The 22,809-nt window shown below is 38.7% G+C and overlaps 2 protein-coding genes across 2 annotated transcripts; both read left to right on the top strand.

Moving 5' to 3' along the window:
* Nucleotides 1-1,417: 1,417 nt before the first annotated feature.
* On the top strand, nt 1,418-22,734 carry LOC145774835 (serine/threonine-protein phosphatase 2A 56 kDa regulatory subunit gamma isoform-like). The gene is made up of 17 exons (XM_082586159.1): nt 1,418-1,446; nt 4,611-4,715; nt 5,564-5,614; nt 8,901-9,066; nt 11,411-11,610; nt 12,266-12,376; nt 14,298-14,390; nt 14,806-14,936; nt 15,411-15,470; nt 15,894-16,002; nt 16,529-16,582; nt 17,116-17,286; nt 18,321-18,448; nt 18,803-18,904; nt 19,217-19,289; nt 19,683-19,829; nt 20,779-22,734. The coding sequence occupies exons 2-17, from the start codon at nt 4,677-4,679 to the stop codon at nt 20,911-20,913; spliced, it is 1,770 nt and encodes a 589-aa protein (XP_082442285.1). The 5' UTR covers nt 1,418-1,446; nt 4,611-4,676; the 3' UTR covers nt 20,914-22,734.
* Nucleotides 2,864-3,283, top strand: LOC145773903 (zinc finger BED domain-containing protein 5-like). Its single transcript, XM_082585028.1, has one exon. The coding sequence runs from the start codon at nt 2,864-2,866 to the stop codon at nt 3,281-3,283; it is 420 nt and encodes a 139-aa protein (XP_082441154.1).
* Nucleotides 22,735-22,809: the final 75 nt, after the last annotated feature.

Genomic DNA, 22,809 nt, shown 5'->3' with positions numbered 1-22,809 from the left:
ACTTCTGAAACGAAGAAACTTCAAGATCAATAGCGGCGCTGATTCGACTTTCGGGGTGTGCGCTTGAGCAACGCACGTTAAGGACTGCTCTCCATTCAGCAGCATCTAATGGATGGAATAATTCCCCGGCAACAATCGGAAATTTCACTCTGTCAATCTCGGTGACCGAGCCTGCGTCAGTGATTCAAAGCCTCTACAAGTATGCGAAACTGCCAGGATTAAGCTCTGCAAGAAGCTTTCCCAGTCCGAGGATAAAGATTCAATCAATATAAGTCATTTTAAGAAATACAGCGCGGGCCACTTAGAACCTTCCCGCGGGCCACGAGTTGGGCACCCCTGCATTAGACAGACTACAATGAGTGGGGACCTAATCAACCGTGCACTTTCCCGGCCGGGGGTAGCCTACTGGGAGAGGTTAATATCGCCCTGCGTTCGAGCAAAGCATTTCAAGGACTGTTCTCCAATAGACTCAACATCCCACCTCAGGAATCCCCCCGGCAACTAAAGTCAAGACACCCCTTTGTGCTAGCTGCTGTTGAATTAGCTGCTGTTGAATTACTACATCCATTCAGCGATCATGCCATCAGCGCAGCACACTTCATGGAAGACGTTTGGAATGCAGCGTGGTGCGCCACCGACACCAAACTACATGGTTTTATACCCCGCCCGGTGGCGTGCCCCTCCTGGTATGGACCTGCATCGGCCGACTTGGGTCAAGCTCAACAGAATCCGAACCGGAGTCGGTCGCTTCCATTCCAACAAGTGGGGTCTGGCTCCCTCATCGGCCTGCAAATGCGGCGCGAAGGAACAAACAGCTGACCATGTCGTTCTCGAATGTCCCATCTACAAGGCACCAAATAGAACGCATGGTATAGCAACGCTGGACGAAGCTACACTCACATGGCTCTCCACCACCTGCCCTGAAATTTGATCTAGTCTCAAACGAAAGAAGAAGAAGCGGCACCTGCTGGATGAAATAATTTACAAACAACGAAACTTCAAGAACACGCGTAAATTCTGTAATTTAGTGTGTAAATTTCGGTAACCAGGCCTGCGTCAGTGGTTCAAGTCTCTTGCAAATATGCTCCATTGCCAAGGTTTTTTCTGTCCAAGATAGAGTTTACTTTCATTACAAGAATAAAGATTTTCACAAATAATAATCAAACTTTTTTCTATCTTTTGTGAGCTTGATCCCTGAACTTCAAATAAAGTCACGAGCTTCAACCCTGCTTATAGACTGTTTCGATTCTGAAGCAATACGACATAAAATGAAGATCCACCGGATGGGCAGAACGTAAAACCAGAGATTAGGCTACTTTATCTTGGTAAGTCATCAATGGTAGCACTACTTTCCATCATTACGGAAAAATAGGAAAAGACTTATCCGTTTTTTCTTGCGGTGCAGCAGAAAAACCGGGGAGTGGACTGGAGTTGAATAGGGTCAAGGTAAATAAATGTATTGTTTAAAAATTTGGTTTTGCTAAAGCTAACGTTATTGTAGTTCTACTTAATGCAACAGTCAGTGAGCATTTTAGCTTTGTTGCAACGTATCGATCACCCGGTAAAAGAGCCAATAACAAACGGTATCCATCTCTGTGTTCAATCAATCAATTTTAATCTGCTCTAGTTGTCTGTCCATTGAGTTAATTTTTGAGGTACTAGAATGATATGTGCAGATTTTCAAATATTTATAAAAACAAGTTTTTCAGCTTTATTGGTAGGCCTGCCATGCTTGTACATGAAGAAAGCTCATTCATCAATCAATGGTCTTCTTTGCTATGAGCTAAACCAGGGGTTCCCAAACTGGGGTACATGTACCCCCAGGGGTACATTTCGACTTTTCAAAGGGTAGGCTACATTAAGAATTGCTGGGATTTTTTAAGGCAGTGGCTATTTGACCGGCTCCGGTCTTTGAATCTGAAACACTATTTGACGGTCATGACGTCACTACATAAGCGCTTTTTTCTTTTTCTCTTTCAAAGCAACAGACGAGAAGCGCCGATATAAGTTCTAACTTCAACACGTATTCTTCAACTCAGTCCGTGGCGCGTGCGATACGTCTCCGGCTGCCAATCTAGAGGGGATAAGTTCGATACCATCCGAAAGCATTCTTTTTTTTCTTTTTTTTTTTATCTAAATTTTGACCCGAAGCGCATTTTTGTGGTCAATTTTTAATTTGAGTAGCCTACAGCCCATTTTTTATGTCTTTTTAAATGTGAGTAATACTGTTAAAGTTTTTTTAATTTGCTGGAATTTGAGAATTTCTCTTGGTAATTTTCCGATCGTCATAAGTGAACGTGTGTTGCCGAACGACCCTACATTTTTCTTTCAAGTTAGTTATATACAATACTTCTTTAAAAAATGGTTTTACCATTATCATTTCTTTTAAAAGAAGTATTGTATATAACTAACTTGAGAACTATACTTGAGAACTATTAACTAACTTGGACTGTAGGCTACTCAAATTAAAAATTGACCACATAAATGCGCTTCGGGTCAAAATTTAGATAAAAAAAAAACGAAAAAAGGAATGCTTCCGGATGGTATCGAACTCATCCCCTCTAGATTGGCAGCCGGAGACGTATCGCACGCGCCACGGACTGAGTTGAAGAATACGTGTTGAATTTAGAACTTATCTCGGCGCTTCTCGTCTTTTGCTTTGAAAGAGAAAAAGAAAAAAGTGCTTATGCAGTGACGTCATGACCGGTCAAATAGTGTTTCAGATTCAAAGACCGGAGCCGGTCAAATAGCCACTGCCATTTTTTAAACAATCAAACAAATGTGAATATTTAGTCACTTAGTTGAGGGATGATTTTTTATTTTGATCCTTGCCTACCTTGTTGATATTTTTGATGCTCAGAATATGCTAAACACTAGTCTCCAAGGAAAAGACCTAACAGTGTGTGAATTCATAGCTAAAGTCAAAGCATTTCTGGCGAAACTTCAGTTGTGGAGGGGAAATGTTTGCTCTGGCAACTTTTCCATGTTTAGTACTGTAACAGAATTTCTGTGTCAAAATCCCCAATTTGTGATCACAAGGTTCTCGGAATTGGTCACTGAACATCTTATGAAGTTGAAAAAGGAAATTGACGGCTATTTTCCAAGTCTTGGTGAAGTCGAAGTTGCATATCTTAGGAATCCTTTCACCGCGAACGCTCAGACACTGCAGGCTGGGACAGGGATGCAAGAGGAGCTGATTGAACTCCAACATGATGGCTTTGCACGCGATGTGTACTCTGAGAGAAATTTAAGTGATTTTTGGTTTACGATGTGCAAGTCGTAGGCTACAAAAAGATTGCAGAACCTGCTATTCATGCATTGTTGTTGTTTCCATCAACATGGTTGTGTGAGTCAACGTTTTCAGTGCTGCTTGGAATCAAATCAAAAACAGATTACAGCTCAAAACACCTGAACAGTAAACATGATCTTCGTTGTGCTGTTGCTAATATTTCACCTCGTATTAATGAACTTTTTGCTAAAAAGCAGGCTCATCCATCACATTAGCTAGGATTGCTGGGCTTATTCAGATGATATATTGTTTGTTTGATTGATGGTAGTGTTTGTTTAACCTTGGATTACATTCTTATGAATAACTTTGTGTGCTTTAATTAATACAAAATATCATGTATGCAGTCTTCTAATGCAGCTCTACTGTTAATTTGTTGCAATATCTAATAAACTTTCTAAAGCCAAAAATATGAGAAAATTTTGGGGGTACACGAGCAAATCTATGAATTGACCAAAGGGTACCGATGAACAGAAAGTTGGGGAACCCCTGAGCTAAACGCATCAAGATGTGTTCCCCTTACGACCATCAGCACTCTTGATAACGCACCATGGCCGATCTTCATAGCAACTGTCCATACAAATCTTAAACATATATGCTAAAGCTATGTGGGCTAATAAAGCTATAGCCTAAATATATGTTGTTTTTGTTTTGTAACATTTTATTTTTTATTTTCCCTTTATATCTTAAATTTTTCTGAAGGTGTTGCGACCGTGCCAAATTTCTTTCAACTCAATAACTTACTTCGGTCTCAAGCACGTTTTAACGTTCGCGTTTTGTCGCTTCTACCTTTTTGTCGACCTTTGCTATGCTGACGTGTATTGTTTTGATATGATGGTCAGAAATAAAAAAAACAACTGAACTGAACATCAGAATGATGTTTAGGATTGGAAGATGCATGAAAATAGAAATCATACGGTAATATACTCGGCTAGTAGTGGTGAACGGAATATTTTGATTTATGTGTGTCTTAGGCATAAACTTCAAATGTTTTAAGAGATGTCGAAAAGACACATAAAGTACCGGTATTTGCTTTACACTTTCACAAATATTTTAGGAAGTGGCTATTTTTCCACAATCAGGTGTTGCCAGAGTTAGGATTAAAGTTAGGAAGGGTTAAGGCAGGGGTTAGAGTTAGGAATAAGATTAGGGTTTTGATCTTCCCAGGACTAAAAAAAATTTCCAAAATACAAGTTTTTGTTTTCAACAGCTTTAAACTTTTCTCAAATTAGCGCAGAATTCCTTTTCTGGCAACACTATTCAGGCTATTATTACACTTTATAGTGTAAATATAGCCACAGCCAATATTTTAACTTTTATTTAGCCAGGAATGTTATAACTGGCTTTTTGTGATCAAGAAATGCTATTTTTGACTTGAATATTTACAACAATGCCAAATATAAAAGGAAAGAAGGAGAAGCAAGAAAAGGTAATTGCTAAGCATGTTTATTATGTTATCTGCATGAAATGTTGGCCTAGGTCAACCAAATATCATTAATATATAAATAGACATGCTATGGCTTTGTCAAGACTGCCCGATTTGATACTAGTAGGCAGAAATGCCTATGCAATGGAAAATGTTCATATTCCAAAGATGGTGTAGTGACCATGCAATGTATTTTCTTAACTGTGTCTTACGGTATAATGTGGCTACCTCTTATTGGTTAAGTCTATGTGCAAAGTTTTATAGGACTCCTGACACAGCTCAGTGGCAGGTTTTTCATATTTTGAAAAACTTGATTCAAATTCAAAGCAGCTAATGTGATCGTAGTAATAATGGTGTTGCAAGCACAGAAGTGCTTTTTCACGTTTCATGATAAATTACATAATGAATACAGTGGCAAAGAATGCTATCAAAGGAAACCATAGACAGAAAACAAATATTAAGGAAATATTAATCAAGTCATTAAGTTTATTAATGTTTTCATATTTCAACACAAGTTGCCTTTTACCTTGTCAATATAACTTACCTGTCCCTCCTTTATAAAAACATTACACAATCATAGTACTAACCATTGTAGCACTTACAAAAGTATGTGCTGAATTTGTGTTTAGTACAAACTACATTCTAGCTAGTATGTCTCAGGAATCATTGCTTCATTATAATAATAATACCTACTGTTACTGTTTGAAGTAACAGTGATCAGCGATCTTATTGAATGCTTTTAATTATACTGTAGCGGAAAATTTTCAGTGAAGAATTTTTAAATTAAGATATTGTTTCACAATTGTCATAGTCTGTGAAAGTAATCTAATAATAGTTGGACATTATTTTAGGGTCAACCCAAAGTGGCAGTCAGTACCCTGAAGCCCAAAGACGAGGAAGAGGTAAGTGTCAATTCCATGCATTTGTTTGATTTTTTTACTGTTCATGCTGTGTCGGCTGAATAGCCGAGTAGTGAGAGCCCTGGAACGACATTCAAAAGTGCGCCAGTTCGACACGGTACACGACAACTGGACGAGACAAAGTGGGCGATACCCACTTGGGCGAGACCAGGTGGGCGACGAGACAAGTGGGCGACGAGCCAAGTGGACGACGGACCAAGTGGGCGACAAGCCAAAGTGGGCGACGGAAGCGAAAGTTTAGCCGTTCGGAAAAAAAATACGACTTTTGATTTTTACTTTAAAATACAATGATTGATTTGTGGAAGGGAGGCAATGAGACTTCTCGCGCTGAGTTTCACGAAGCATTGGAAGCAACATTTTCATTATTTTTTGTAGTCTAGTAATAGCGCTTGCTGTTTGATGTTAATTTGCATTGTGACATCATCTTGACACATTATTTTGCAATTTGCGGCGTCAGGGTTTATCGTGAAGCTTAAGAGAAACCTCTCAGAAAAGAGACAAACGAATGGCCAAAGAGTGGTTGAAGTCAGTTATGAACGCTCCCTAACCGTTATCAAAGCTTGTCAGTATAAAATATGACTTTTAATTTTTACTTTAAAATACAATGGTTGATTTGTGGAAGGGAGGCAATGAGAGTTCTCATGCTGAGTTTCACGAAGCATTGGAAGCAACATTTTCATTATTTTTTGTAGTCTAGTAATAGTGCTTGCTGTTTGATGTTAATTTGCATTGTGACATCATCTTGACACATTATTTTGCAATTTGCGGCGTCAGAGTTTATCGTGAAGCTTAAGAGAAACCCCTCAGAAAAGAGACAAACGAATGGCCAAAGAGTGGTTGAAGTCAGTTATGAACGTTCTCTAACCGTTATCAAAGCTTGTCAGTATAAAATATGACTAGGGCCATTTTGTTTATGACCTAAAAATTGAAAAATATGACTTTATTTTTAGAGCATCAAAGTTATGCTAATCTTCATAGTTAATGATTCGTATGTAAGTTTTTGCATGTATTTTAAACAATAACACACTCGAACAACTAACAAAAACTTCTGTTTTGCTTGAAAACCACTACAAACATTCCAATATCTAATGCATGTACCTACCAAACCAGCTACTTAGTAGTTAAGATCTCAGCACTGGCTGACCTAGTGACCTACCGCAAGTGTTTATAATATTCAGAGACTGGATGTTGCAAAATAATGTGTCAAGATGATGTCACAATGCAAATTAACATCAAACAGCAAGCGCAATTACTAGGCTACAAAAAATAATGAAAATGTTGCTTCCAATGCTTCGTGAAACTCAGCGTGAGAACTCTCATTGCCTCCCTTCCACATATCAACCATTGTATTTTAAAGTAAAAATTAAAAGTCATATTTTATACTGACAAGGTTTGATAACTGTTAGGGAGCGTTCATAACTGACTTAAACCACTCTATGGCCATTCGTTTGTCTCTTTTCTGAGAGGTTTCTCTTAAGCTTCACGATAAACCCTGACGCCGCAAATTGCAAAATAATGTGTCAAGATGATGTCACAATGCAAATTAACATCAAACAGCAAGCGCTATTACTAGACTACAAAAAATAATGAAAATGTTGCTTCCAATGCTTCGTGAAACTCAGCATGAGAACTCTCATTGCCTCCCTACCACAAACCAACCATTGTATTTTAAAGTAAAAATCAAAAGTCATATTTTTTTTCCGAACGGCTAAACTTTCGCTTCCGTCGCCCACTTTGGCCGTCGCCCACTTAGCTCGTCGCCCACTTGGTCTGTCGCCCACTTGGCTCGTCGCCCACTTGGCTCGTCGCCCACTTGACTCGTCGCTCACTTGGTCCGTCGCCCACTTGTCTCGTCGCCCACCTGGTCTCGCCCAAGTGGGTATCGCCCACTTTGTCTCGCCCAGTTGTCGTGTACCGAGTTCGACGGGTCTGCTACTATTCGGTGAGTCCGATTCGGTGAGAGCCCTATTCGTTGATTTTTTTGAATTTTTTTTGAAAATTATCGGGTACCGTAGCCTAATTAAAACCCCTAACCCCAAACTCCCTAACCTCAAACCCCAAACCCCTTAACCTCAAACCCAAAACCTCAAAAACCAAAACCCCAAAACCGCCCAAAACCCCCAAAAACCCCAACCCCCAAAAACCCAAACCCCCAAAAACCCAAACCCCTAACCCCTATAACGGCAATGATAATTACGCTACGGCGCGCAATAATTTAAAAAAAAAACTCACCGAATAGGGCTCTCACCGAAAAAGGCTCTCACCGAATCGGACTCACTGAATCGGGCCATTCCGGAGTTCGACACCCCTCAAGAGCATGCGGCTGTGTCTTTGGCAGGGCACTTAAAGGCATGCCTGAAGGTGGACACGAAGATTGGCTTCCTTGCCTTCCCGTCCACTTAATCTAGATCTTCAACCACCGGGTGTAAGCCTGGATACAACAAATAAAACTGTTCATGTTTTTGAGAACATTTAATGCACAATGCTAAATTTGTGTGGATTGGTGAACTACGTACTGAACTACTGATGATGGTGAACTATAATATCTGAATCTATTTCAATTCAATATATGACTCGGAATTAAATTTCGGTTATACTGTATCATGTTTTTCCTTAAAACGCCTCTCTTTGTTTTTGGTTTTTAATTATAAATTGTACAACAAGTGGATTTAACATATGTGCACGATACTTACTGGCTGATAACAAGACACTAACAACTATCATATACTTTTTCAGCTTTTTTAAATTATCATAGATTAGCAGAGTATTTGACTGAAGCTGTATGTCATCGTATGTGTTTGTGTATGTGTGGCTTTTCGTAAACTAGATGCTAAGCATGTAAGTTTTGTCTGCATTTTTGGTGTTGTACGTACAGTGTCCCAAACTGTTCTTGGTTGACTACAGTTAATACTCTGTTAAAACTTTGATAAAAATGTTGTTTGCTGTCTGCTCCAGGAACACCTCCCAAGCAAGCGACTGCCTATGTAGAAATCTCATTTTCTTTCTGGATGTTATGATCAAGATATTTTAGTTGTTTTTGAGCTGTGAACCTTGTGGCTTTATGTAGCTGTGAACCCTAAATTGATGTTGAAGTGGTTTTGTGTTATGTTTTGGATTGGATATTGGAGTATACCAAATACGATTCTGTTTAAGTAATGTAGATTAAATTTTAACGCGCTAGAGATTCAAAATACAAAGCAGCCATTGTAACTGTACGATTAACATTAAACAGGTCTAAAGTTTTACTGATGTCTGGGTATGATTTCAGAAAAAACCTGGACCTCATCATAACAATGCTGGCCCTCCAGTTACTCAGCTGAGTAAAGTGAAATATCAACCGGGTGTTCCACTTGTCAAGAAAGAAAAAAGACAAAATTCATCTCGCTTCAACATCAGTAAAAATAGAGAGCTTGTGAAAATGCCTGCATTAAAAGGTATGCACAGTGAAACTAAACTTGTCCAATCAAACTTCATAAATTGCCACAGCAGTACTTCAGTAGTAAGAGATATTCATAGGTCTTTTGCATTATGTCGACAGAAAACGCAGTCACATACCCATTCCTTACACTCCATTTCCCTTGAAAAGTCACAAGAAATATGTTTACTATTGAAAAACATAACAATCTCTGTTTTGATCCTCCATACTCTTGTTATCACTCTTCCTATGCTTAACCAGCACCCACTTGTGTGGTAAGGCACTTCCGTACAATCCGCTTTAATATCATCCAAGAAACTACGGAATTGCCGGTGTTTGTCCATGTGCTCTGATTGGTTATAGGTGAATTGTTCATAAACAGTTGTTCGTAAAACAATTGTTCGTAAAACAATTGTTCGTAAACAGTTGTTCGTACAATTAATTCTTCGTAAAACAATTCTTCGTAAATCATTTCTTCATATATATATATACATCAATTGTTCGTATAGTGAATTGTTCGTAAACAGGTGATAGGTCAAATGTTTGTGAACAATTTTTCAGTTGTTACTCAGGGGCGCCGGAAGCGGGGGGCAGGGGGAGCATCATGGAGGGACATGGGGCAATGGTGCCCTTTTAAAGTCATGTAAGCTACTGCACATTTTGCAATATAACAATTTCTGCTATTCGCTTTTAGCCTAATTATAACATGGGCCAACAAAAAAATTTTGGCACAAATAAAGGTGAGAGTCATTTTAAAGTATTTCAAGGCCCCTGATTCCGAAAACGCACTTAGTTTTTTCGAATAATTGGCTCTAGTTTTTGAGATATTTGACAATGAAAATATTTTTGATTAAATCGTTAATCAAAAGCTTTCAATCAAATGCTCAAAATAATATTCACAGCACAAATTCTGCAACACAGTAGGTTACATCATTATAACATAGCCTGATGTCCTTCTTTGTATACCGGACACTTGTATCATTACTCGATAGTGAGCTGATAGATGAGCATTATCGCTATATCTTATCTTAAAAGTTTTAAAAAAATTGGCCTTTCAGCAACAAAAGTGCCCTTTTTCATAATCCTGCCCCCCTAGTCAAAAATTGTTTCGGCGCCCCTGTTGTTACTCGTGCAGGACATTTCTTTTGATAATGCTCAAATTTCCAATAAGTAGTTTCTTGCCCTTGTGCGTTAAGTGCACTATAATCTTTGTAAAGCTGGCCACCATACAAAGGTTTTGGATTTCCTTTTTCGCTGCCGTTGTGAATCAGAGACTCTACACTCTGTCTGCTCGTCTACAGCGTCACATCTAGCACATCTATAGCATATACGCTACCCTAATTAATTGTTTGTAAAGAATTGTAACTGTTTTACGAACAATTAGTATTAGGGTCAATTGCACGCACAAAGAAATGCTTTACGAAGAATTGTTTTACGAAGAATTAACTTTACGAACAATTGTTTATGAAAAAAACGTCGAACACCGCTCTGATTAAATTCACTGCATGTATCACAGGATCCATAACATTTTTGATTTGCAATGATAATGTTCAGAGGCTTTCTTGATATATCATGCAATGAAAATTTAACACAATGTGCAATGGTAAATTTTCTCTAATTCTATCGGTCATAAGTATCAGTCAAGGGGGAACAGACCATTACAATGCGATAAAAAGACTACTATTATAGTATTATTTATTTTTATCTAGATGAAATATATTAACAAAAAGTTTTATTAAGTCATTGTAGTAATTAAAATTTTCAAGCAATTTTACTATTATTTTTTTTTTTATATAATTGCTTTAGGCTTTCGCGGGCTGCACAGAGAATTGTCTCTGGCCCATATGATATACTATTGGCAATGTTTATACTTGTAAAATTGCTTGGGATTGTAACTTGCTCCAGTTGGAGACAAAACTTTTTCAGTACTGGCATAACCTTTTCTTAAATAAACTTAGTGTACGATACGTTACATTTACAATCGATATTAGCACAAGTTTGGCTTGTGTATGTGTTTGCTAACTTGCCAACCTTAGTCTAATAACATCTCATAAAATCGTAAAATCCTTTCAACAAGTCTAAAAGGAAAAATTTTGTCAAAATCATCCTCAGGCAGATCAAACCTGGTTGTTTAGTTGTGAACGTTGGCTTGCTTTCTATGTTTTTCTACGTTGTTGAAAGATACTTTGACTTCGTTAAATAGTCAGTGTTTTCATTAACGTAAACTCAGAAAGATCACTTGATTAATAGGACAGTTAACAATGTACCAGTGTGGCAAATATCAGACTTGGCTAACGACTCAAGAGGCGACGGGTAAGTGTATATATTTTATTCCAATCGATTGAAATCTCGCTTTGCTTTAGACGCTGCGCCTGGTGATGTAGAAATTTTGTTCACGCGTAAGTTACAACAATGCTGTATTGTCTTCGATTTCATTGCTGATCCACTCAGCGACCTCAAGTGGAAGGAGATTAAGCGTGGAGCATTGAATGAGATGGTGGAATATATCACTCACAACCGGGGTATTGTAACAGAAGCTATATATCCAGAAGCTGTTCACATGGTAAGGATGCAAATGTTGTCTGGCTCATGTGTTGCTTACTTCTCACAACAAGAAGTAATCTTCCCTGTATATATGTGATATCAACAGTAGATGTTAGTGTAAAGTTTGGCCTGACATGCAGATAATACTGCATGTATGTATACAAATATATACATGCATAATATGCTGTGTCATCTTATGCCAAATCATAAAAATCTTCAATCAATCAACCGCAATGCGCACATGCGACATACTTAACTCATGGTTACAGTAATATTTATCCTGCAATTTACAGTGTGACACTCTTAATCCACGACCATTTTCAAACACCAGACTCAGCTACACACCGACACACCACACAAAATTTTAACAAAGTTAAATTAGAAGAAAAGTGCATCAGATTGTGACTATCAAATTTGATCTTTTTGCAGCAGGTATATATATATACACATTACACACCACAAAAAAATAAATACGGTATTTTGAAAAAAAAACACTTAACATGTTGCAGAGTAATTAACCGCTCCCTCCTGGAACATGCAAACATTCTGATATATTGTTTGAAGATCAATATTGACATACAAAAAGAAGCATACCAAACAGATTTTTTGCAAAGCGTTTGTCCGGGTGTTCACATTCTTAAGCAACTTAGAGATAATTAACAATCAATTGACAGTTTGCTGTGAACACATTTCGCGCTTTGCCGCCGTCTTCTAATCCTGCTGGTGCTGAGTTCGACCCCGAAGAAGACGAGCCGACATTGGAGGCTTCATGGCCACATATTCAGGTCAGAAATCATTCCATGGTGCTTTCTAATAGCAGTTATAATGTACAACTGAAGCTTTTCATACCAGCAGTCACAGTACAACAAAGTCAGATTTGTTATACAACAAGGTTACCTACAGTATTACAGATGGATGTAATTGTTTGATTTGATGTCAGTTTAATCGATATTACTTATTGTACTATGTCAATTGTCAGGGGTGGGCAACTTTGTCAACACAAGGGCCTGTTAAGAAATGCAATGCCCACTGAAGGCTCTGTTTTGTATCATTGTCTACTATGAACAATATGATACAACTGTACGTTACGGTATTATCATGCGGTGCGGTATGTACGTACTAGCATGTACGGTACACTGATGAGTTGTAGACTAGCTAGGACTCGTCAGTGCAGGTGGTAGGAGTCATTCCCATTCCCAGTCCCAGCCACCACAGAGTGCATTTTTGTGAATGAGTTTTCAACGAAGCGCAGTGCTATACAGTCGGTGACCACTTGAACACGTGTTTTCGATTGGTTTTGTGTGATATCATGCCTTATTCGTGCATGCTTTTCCTAATGCTTAGATTGAACAAACCCGTGTAATGTGTTGTCAGAGGATTCTGCCGCAGTTACACTCTTCTTCTTCTTGCTTATGAGGCAGCAGTTTAGGCAACATCTCCCAATTGTTGCCACCACTGCGATGTCTTCATACCAGGGTCTGCAGGTCGAAACTCTGGGCAATGATTTAAATGAATGCGCAGTTACAATGATACGCTGCCATAACCCAGATAGCAATCCTTTACAGATACACTATCCTCTTTTATATTGATTTAACGTCTGTAGATGTTTAATTGTTTAATCAATGTAAAACCGATAGGTTTTGCCGACGAGGATTAAGCCAATTGCCACATGGTGATTGACATACGGACATTACCTGATGTACAGTTTCCAATATTGCGAATATATTGAGCGACGAAATATGAGAGCCAACTTTATATCAAATCCCAGCACTCTCTTCTCGCGGATTAATATTCTCTGGCAGCAAAGTCCGTCGTTTTTACATTAATTCAACGTCTGCAGACGTTAAATCAATGTATAAATGACGGATTTTGCTGTCTGATAAGTTATCTGTTCAACCCACACAGCAAATCACTGCAGACGTTGAATCAATGTAAAAACGGTTGATTTGTTGTGTGAGAAGTGTGAGCCGCCAACGTGTTGTGTGTCTCCCGACGTAATTATAACACTTGACAGGGTTGATGCGTAAGATCTTACGTTGTATTGACGTGGTCACGCACGGTACGTGAGAAATGTGGACCACGCACTCTCTCGAACACCATTAACCATTATGTGAAAATTTTAAGCCTAGATTTTAATGTCAACTTTTGTTTAACATTTCCTGTTGGCATAAAATCCAGAACAAACCTTATTTTGTTTTATATAGCACCAATCCCTTGTTATCTTATCCAGTGTTTCAACCGGGCTTACGCTTGGTTTTGGGTCAGCAAATCGTCATAAAATGGCTTGATTTTCTTGGAAATATTTGAAATTAACTTCTTTCCTACATTGAGCTTGGTTTTCTATAATACAATTTATAATTTTTTGAGTTTTTTTGGCATCCCAAAAGATAGAACACAGTTTTAACACCAAAAGTGTTCGGTGGCCCATGAGTTTGAAAAACGCTGTTCTAATTAATAATTTGTTGATTGCTATTCTGAACAAATAATAATTTCTGCACGAATCTAGACTTGTTATCAAACATCAGTGTTCATTTTAAATTTCCTTTATCACTCCTGAAAAATTTATCACAATACAAGTAAAACTCATCGTGAGCGATGCTCATCATGACTGGGTGATTTCAAAGACTTTAGTCTCCTTGGCAAGTCTATTTTTGTAGTATTATAAGAGAAACATCACATATTGACAAGACCTGTCATGCTTTGCAGTTGATCTATGAGTTCTTTCTTCGCTTTTTGGAGTCACCTGACTTCCAGCCTCACATCGCAAAGAAGTATATTGATCAAAAGTTTGTCTTAGAAGTAAGTTTGTGCTACTTTAAGTTTAATAGCAGCCAGGCGTCATTGATAGAAGCATGACATAAGAGAAGACTCTGGTGTGGGTTGACCATAGGTTTGCATTAAGCAACTGGTAATAGGTCGTCACCGTTTTTAAACTCAACTCAGCGTATCTTTGAAGCTTGGTAGCTGAGTGTGGCATTTTCTAATAAACCCTTTTTATTTTGGTTGTCTTGTTCATTGCTTACCGAATTTGAAACGAAATATACTCAATTGATTGTGTGGTTCAATCTCATCATCTATTCGAGTGTACCCAGGAATCATAACATAGTTTTTCCAAACATCCCCGTCCCTCACTAAAGTCTTGGCTAAATACCAGTTTAGTTTATCACCATAATTAGATGATAAGTTTCATAAACTGTTTATTTATTTGTTGCAGCTCTTAAACTTATTTGACAGTGAGGATCCGAGAGAAAGAGATTTCTTAAAAACGACTCTGCATCGAATTTATGGAAAATTTCTTGGCTTGAGAGCTCACATTCGAAAGCAGATTAACAATATATTTTACAAGTGAGATGAATGCCCGAACAGCAAAATCCGTCATTTTTACATTGATTCAACGTCTGCCGACGTTGAATCAATGTAAAAATGACCGATTTTGCTATCTGGGTGTGCGACTATCGGTCACGCATGATCAGCTAACGAGACGTGTAATGCATCAACAGTTGCCCGATCGTTGACCAATCAGAGTCAGCACCAACCCCTTCCGCCATGTTGTGGGCAGTTGACATAGACATTCAAACAGATTGTTTTCAAATGGCAAAACCATGCTCCCATGAGGCGGAGAGGTTTCATTGTTTCTTCATGCTGTGCCATTTACAGAAGTGCTTTTTGATCATCCGTTTGGAGTATTCATTTATAATTCATGCCTTACACCACGAGCTTTAGCCCTACGTTGCTCTTACGCCAGCTTTTATGCTTGTAAAGAATAAAAGCTGAGAATGTTTACAATGAAAACAAAAAAATAATATTTGTCCACTGCAGGTTCATATTTGAAACTGAACGTCACAACGGGATTGCAGAATTGCTCGAGATTTTAGGAAGGTACCTGTCTTGAAAAAAGAAACTTATTAGTGATTAGCTAACTTCGAATCGTTTTATGTATGGTCATAAGTGTGTCCGATAATTATTAGCGATGTACCAACAGTCAACACGCTAATGAGTAAGAAAAGGTGGCATAACCTTCGGGCGATCAAGCCACTATCATCTCAGGCTCGGAGCCGGAGTAGGAAAAATTGTACTCGTTTGGCTGGCCTGAGATTCTTTCATCGCCAGATAATATACGAATTTGCTGATGGAAGATGTTGCCAGTTATACGACAAAGATAATTTTTGCCAGTTTCAAGGCTACATTACTTGAGCTCCCTAGCAGTTAGCTGAAGTAACTTGAGGCGGGAAACTTAAGTAACAGTTCCTTGCTCATACAAGGACGACATTGAGATTATTATTGAACACATTTATTTTGAAGCATCATCAATGGATTCGCTCTACCTCTGAAAGCTGAACACAAAGTGTTCCTGGTCCAAGTCTTAATCCCTTTACACAAGGCCAGATCTTTGACCGTCTATCACCCACAGGTGATTTCTTAGCCTCATCCAACTAACAGTGTGCGACTTTTTTCATATTAATTCGTTATAATTAACTGCATGGTCGGTTCGTGGCAGATTCAATCCGAAGTGGAATTTTTGTTCAAGTCTTGCCTTTTGAACCTTACAACTTTGTCTATTTGTGATTGTTGTTTGCAGCAGAGTTGTTGTTTACATTGTAATATCGGTATCAACCCTGCCGACAACAAGTGTTGTTTTAACATTCTTTCAACGTCTAGCGTTGAAACGAGTGTTCAATCGTCATCAGACGTTGAAACGATGCAAAAACGACAAATTTTTCCGGCTTGGAAACGTAAGAGCAGAATTTTAATCTCAGACCCACACCGATCCTAAGCTGATGTGGATTTAATAAGAGGTGGATTTAACCACCACCACAACAGGATTGAGTACAATATCAAATTAACGCCCCAAATCAGATTAACTTTGATATGCGAATGCAATTTTGCGTTTCTTATTATCTTCAAATGACATCTATGACAACGTTGTTTTTTTTCAGCTTGCGTACTGTGTGGTACAGTTTCTAGAAAAGGATTCCACGCTGACCAAACCTGTGAGTCCAACTTTAGTCTTTATCAACATTCAACAATAACTATTGTGTTGCTATTCTCTGAGCTTTTATAAGCTTTGTATTTGTGGGAAAGCCAAGTAAACCCCATTTTGAAAACTCTGTGAATCTCAGATGGTCTTACGATGTATCTTCATCTCAGATTCTTTTATACGTAGCCATCATGCAAGAGTTGAACTCACAGCTCAGCTCCAAAGAAGGACATTTTCATGACAATTCATATGATGTTCACAAGATGACTTGTGACCAGTTTGTGCAGTTAGAACGCTTGGCTATTCTGAGTACAAAGTTTAAACTGGAAACTGTTCTCACCGTTATTGCTATAACTGCATCAAAATTGAAATCTGCAAACGAAATCAGTTTAGATTTTTAAACTCTTGCTGATGTTGATCCGTGAGATAAGTTATCATTAGACTCCATTTTTTAATTGAAGATTTTTTTTTTGAAGGTTTTTACAGCATCGAAGAAAACATTGATTCAATCTGACTCTGCGTTGATCTTCATCTTTCTTCCAACAGGTGATTGATGGTCTCCTGAAATTCTGGCCGAAAGTCCACAGTCCGAAGGAAGTCATGTTCCTCAACGAGCTGGAGGAGATCCTGGATGTGATAGAACCCGCCGAGTTTTCCAAGATCATGGTTCCTCTCTTCAAAAAGTTGGCTCAATGTGTGTCCAGCCCTCATTTTCAGGTCAGGAATTCATGGTCAGGAGCTTGTCCAATGTCCACGAGACGTTGAATCAATGTGAAATACATGAAAAACGATTTTTTTTTTTGAAAACGATAACCTTTAGGATGAAGACAATGTGCCAGAATGTGAAATTAGTTTATAAACAAAAATTCTCTCAAATAAACTTTAACTTTCTTACGCTTTCCACGCCATGTATCAATCCAAACCTTTTCAATTTCTGTCATTTCATATGAAGTTAATACATTTGAATAGCGTAAAATCAATACTGGTGCAATGTAATGGTGCTGTGTTTTAGTCAGCAGAATCCCAGTCAACAACTCAGTTCTTTTTTACATTGTTTCAACGTCTGCAAACGTAAAAATCCATCGACGTTGAATCAATGTGAAAAAGGATTGAATTGCCGGCTGGGACAGCTGCTCTGCGCTTGCCTAATTTTTTTGGACATTTTTAAAAATTAAATTAACTCTTATTCTGTCTTGGGTCATAAAATGTCCAGATGTATTCCTTTGACGAGTTACTGATTAACGAAATAGTTGAGAAATGAAACTAAGTCAATTCTTCCCTTGTAATTGGAAAGCTTCGTTAAGGCAATTGGCGTTCACAAACAAATACTGTCCGCTCACAATTGATAATGATATTTCATCCGCACTTGACACGTAGAGTTATTTTATTTACGTCACTATTCAATAACGGCGGGTGATTGATCGATGCGGATTCACAACAATGACCTTTCATCCTTTAATGGTTCTTTAACCCAACGCAACCGATTTCCCGGCAGCATAATTTTCGTTGACAATAGTCTTGTTCTTAAGGATTTCTAATTGTCTCACTCTTTAATATGTATGATATTTTTGCCAAGGCAACACCCCCAGCACAGTTTTCCAAGACAACACTCCCAGCACAATTTGCCAAAGCAAGCCCCAGTACAATTTTCCAAGGCAACACCCCCTGCACATTTTGCTATGGCAACACCCCCAGCACAATTGGCCAAGGCAACCAGCCCCAGCACAGTTTGCATGGTTTCTCGTCCACAGGTTGCAGAGAGAGCGCTCTACTATTGGAACAACGAGTACATAATGAGCTTGGTCAGTGACAACACCGCCACTGTACTTCCTATCATATTCCCAGCTTTGTACAAGCATTCTAAGACACATTGGAATAAGTAAGTTCCAGTTATTTTTTCACCTTCTTCAGTTTATTATTTACTGTACCGTATGTGAATGATACACTTGGTATCAATTTTGTTGATTCGCTTAGCAGTTATAATTAGCGATACTGTAGTATTAAAGAACTCCATACTAACTATAATATAATCAATGTTTTGGCAATGCTAATCTAAGTTAGTTTGGTGCATTATTGTTTTTGTTTCTACACTTTGTTTTCAAATTGCTGAAAACAAAATCAGTGGCTTTTGTGATGTAACTATTCATAAGTTTTTCATTTGGTGTGGTTCGTCTGTTCATTGATGTACGAAGATCGGTAAAATTGATTTGTTTTGTTATTCCACGCTCTCCAGGACCATACACGGCTTGATATACAACGCTCTCAAGATCTTTATGGAAATGAATCAAAATCTCTTTGACGAATGCACACAGCAGTACAAAGCGGACAAGCAGAAGTGAGAAGCGATTTTTATTGCAAACTAATTTCTGTAATTCTTCTCCAGTTCCGATGTTTTCCGAGTCTCTTCGTCATTTGTATCCATCCTCTGCATTCCATCTTCCATATCACCTCTCTTCTTCATCTTCGGTTTTCTTCCTCCGCCGCGATTCTCAATCCTTTCCCCATCCGCAGTGTCATCAAATCCTTAGCAAGGTCGAAGCCAATGATTTTTGGCTTTAAATCCAACCGGCCAATGCTTGTCTTGAGTTGGTTTTTACTTGAACAAATCTTGTTCAACCTTGAAATCTTTCATTTTGATTCCACACAGGGAGAAGCAGAAGTTGAAGGACCGAGAGGAGCTCTGGCAGAAAGTCCAGGATGCCGCTCTCAAGAGTCCGTTGGTTAGTATGTTTGTAGGAGTATTGGAATATTTAAAAAAATGCAAAGTTTAAGGGCTGTACAAATGTTGTGTGATGCTTTTTTGTCTTCGATCAGTCGCTTGGAAGTTGTCTTTGTACTAATCGTTATTGAGCTTTTCGTTGTGATTTGAAAGAGGATTTGTCCTTTCAATAAAATTAAACCTTTGCTGTAATGGTAGAAAACGGCCCCGACCGTGTCAATGTTTTTACCCTCATTTTGCAGGTGTCACCAGCAATGACTACAAAATTTCATCTCGAAATTAATTGTCTTGTTTTATTTTATAGAAATTGTTTTATAGTAAGTATTGCGGAAGCTAAAAGTCAATGGAATGCTGAAAATTTGGTCGTGTAGTTCTCATTCATCGTTATGAACAGGCGAACCAGTTTATTCCGAACAGTCTTCCTCCCAGCCAGTCCTTACCTGAAGGAGGAGACGCCAGCGCCATGCAAGACTTTCCAGCGGATGCCAATTCCATTGACAGTGACCTAGCGCCGAAGCACGTGAGAAAGGAAGCGGAAGAGGTGAAGGGAGAACACTTTTTGATTACTATCTTTATGAATAACATGCTTTTGAAACCTGGGTTCGATCCCCTATCAGGTCATACCAAAACCTCGGCACTAAATCTCGTTCCCAGTGAATCCAGGGATATAAAACAGCACATCTTGTAAATCAAATTTGTCTTTATTTCAATCCAACGACATTTTTGCTGTTTACAAAAAGGATTCTTGCTTTTTTCATTCCTCTTGATGCGAGGCCACATGTGGTGCCTTTGACAAACTTTATCACTCAATGTGATGTTGCTGCTACCCATCATACAAGCAACTAAACGTGAACTAAAGCCAGGGATATCTAGAGAAGGGGATATGAAGGCTCGCAGCGATTGCCTTATTCTCGTGACACTACCAGGGCGGTAGTTTGTGGTGCTTTAAACATGTGGTTCTTTTTAAAATCGTAGAAAGTTTTGTAGTGCAGCTGGTACAGTGAGCTACAGGAGACAGTTAGCAAATGTTACGTAGAGCATATTTAAAGAATACTTGCTTACAAAGACAGTTGAAAAGTTACCAGTAAGCTGGTTTTTTGAACAAAGCCTTTGCAGTAGGCTAGATGTAAAGCAAGTATACAAGTAGTTGAATTAACAAGCAACCATGAGCATGCTGTGAATATCCAGGCCTGATGCTAATAGCGCAATGCAAGTTATCATAACAAAATTTATTAAACTACTATCGGTGCCAATTGTCATTTTACGATAAACACAGATTATTTACGATAAACAAAAGCCCTTCTATTGTCAGACGTAATAAAAGCCTTCGTATCCCCTTCTTTAGATATCCCTGACTAAAGCGAAGCCTTGATGTGCTGACCTCGGTTGATTTTTGTCAACGATTTTCTTCTACATTGTTTTCATCCACTAAATGCCACCATAACAGTGTTGCCAGACAATAAATTACGATTAACGTTTTTTCAACCCAGGCTCCTAAAAAAGGCAAAGCGATGAACTTGGTGAGACGAAAGTCTGAACTGCCTCAGGATCTTTTCACGACGAAGGCTCTGGCGTCGTACAAGCGACCAGAGGACCACCTGACGACCAACACGGAGAACAGCTGAATGTGGTGACGTCAGCACTTAGCGCCCGTCCTTCGACCATCGGATACTCGCTTATGGACAACACGCTGGCTGGCACTTTGTAGCAAGCCTGATGTTCTGCCAAGACCATCACATTACGCCAATGTAGGATAATGTTGTCTTTTAGTTTATTTCGTCCGCTCTGCAAATGCCGCTATTCTGAGCACAAGTTTTCAGAAACTGCGCAAACGTTTTCAATTTTAAAAGAATGGCACACCGTTCTTGCTACCTCGACAGAGGCAATTTTGGGTCAGCTAAATACCACTCGATGTATTATAGTGGAGCATTTGCTTTAAGGAAATTATAACCCATGGACAATTGGACATGTTTTAACGTGGGCTGTTCACATCCTTTGATTTTTCTCACCCATTTCGTACGTAACCGTAATTTCTCAACTCTATACGATGGCTTTGCCGCAGGACGTCAGCTGATAATTGAACAGTTCCTAACCGGTGTGTTTGTCAAGCTTACAGGTTACACATATTGTACATACTTACAGTAACAGAAGCTGATATATTATTTTGTTTATCCAACATTAGACTACGGTAATTGCGCTACCTTAAACCGAAACTAAGCCTTTTGTAATTGAAGTCTAAATTCGTGAAATGCACTTTACCAAAAATGTTAATTTTCATATGAATTTAGGACCTTGTCGTCCAACTTCGTGAAAGACATTTTCAAAGAATAAGCAATTGCATGTAACGTGGTCACGCCTCACTTGAAACGGTTCGTCCAATTGTAAGGTGTTGAGATCAGGCCTTGATGCCACAAATCTTAACTGTCCTGTTGTCGCCTAGTAAGCAGACTACAGCATTTTCACATTGATAACAGGTCTGCAGATCCTGGATCAATGTAAAAACAAGGATTTTGCTAGTTGTGCAAAAATTTAAATCACTTTTATCCTAGCAACATCTCGTTGGAAGCTGTTACTACACAACTTTTAAAATAGTCGTAACGGTTTTCGGATACGTTTTCACCTACAACCGATTAGTCAAACCCAGCGTTTTCACTCACAGTAGCCTGCCTAACGCTATCTCCTGCATCCATTGACATGTTTTTGCATTGCATGAAGTTACCCGACGATAAATCAGTCCTTTTTTACGTTAATTTAACGTCTGCTGACGTTGAATCAATGTAAAAAGGCTAGTTTGTGTGTCTGAAAAGTATGTTTGTCAGATTGCGTGTGTTGAACAAGACGTGATTCACAGCTGGGCTGTCGACCAACTGAAGCCTTATCTGTTTTTTGCGGATACATTTTCTCAGACAGCAGAATCCATCATTTTTACACTGATTCAACGTCGAATTAATGTAAAAATGACGGATTTTGCTGTCTGGGATGTTTTGTAGTTTTTTTCTACCCCACTGGTGTCATCTTCCAGTAAACAATAGTTGCTTTTACGTTGAGTCAATGTTCAGTGACAATACCAATTGTGGTAGAACAACGTTTAAATTCTGACTCGTGTTTATTTGTTTGCACTCACCTGTCTTGGATGCGAATTATTTAACCCAGGAAATAGGAAAACCAAACGTTATTTCATTTCAGTTAACAAACCAGCCTTTTTTACATCGATTCAACGTCTGCAGACGTTGAATCGATGTAAAAAAGGCTGGTTTGTCGCCTGGACACGCCCACGAACATATGCTGTTAGTTTCCCAGTGACATTATCACTAGTTCACGATAGTCGCTGGCATTGTTGCCGTCAATTTTTTGAGTATTCTTGCTGTTAGCTGCGTAGGCGAGAATCTGCTGGTATAATTAATTATGCACCAAATAAATGTGGTAACTGTTGACACCGTTTTCAACCTGAAGTGGCAAGAAGACTCTTAATTTCCTATGAAATCACAAGAAAAGTTATGTAAAGTGAAAGGCATTAGCAC

The sequence above is a fragment of the Aplidium turbinatum genome, chromosome 7 (assembly GCF_918807975.1).
Source record: "Aplidium turbinatum chromosome 7, kaAplTurb1.1, whole genome shotgun sequence".
NCBI classification, from domain to species: Eukaryota; Metazoa; Chordata; class Ascidiacea; order Aplousobranchia; family Polyclinidae; genus Aplidium; species Aplidium turbinatum.
This window is presented reverse-complemented; position numbering and strand designations above follow the sequence as displayed.

Coding starts and splice junctions, on each gene's coding strand:
- LOC145773903 (XM_082585028.1), top strand. CDS start 2,864: ATGCTAAACACTAGTCTCCAAGGAAAAGACCTAACAGTGTGTGAATTC.
- LOC145774835 (XM_082586159.1), top strand. CDS start 4,677: ATGCCAAATATAAAAGGAAAGAAGGAGAAGCAAGAAAAG. Junction 9,067..11,410: donor GAAAATGCCTGCATTAAAAG/GTATGCACAGTG, acceptor GCTTTGCTTTAG/ACGCTGCGCCTGGTGATGTA. Junction 12,377..14,297: donor CTTCATGGCCACATATTCAG/GTCAGAAATCAT, acceptor CATGCTTTGCAG/TTGATCTATGAGTTCTTTCT.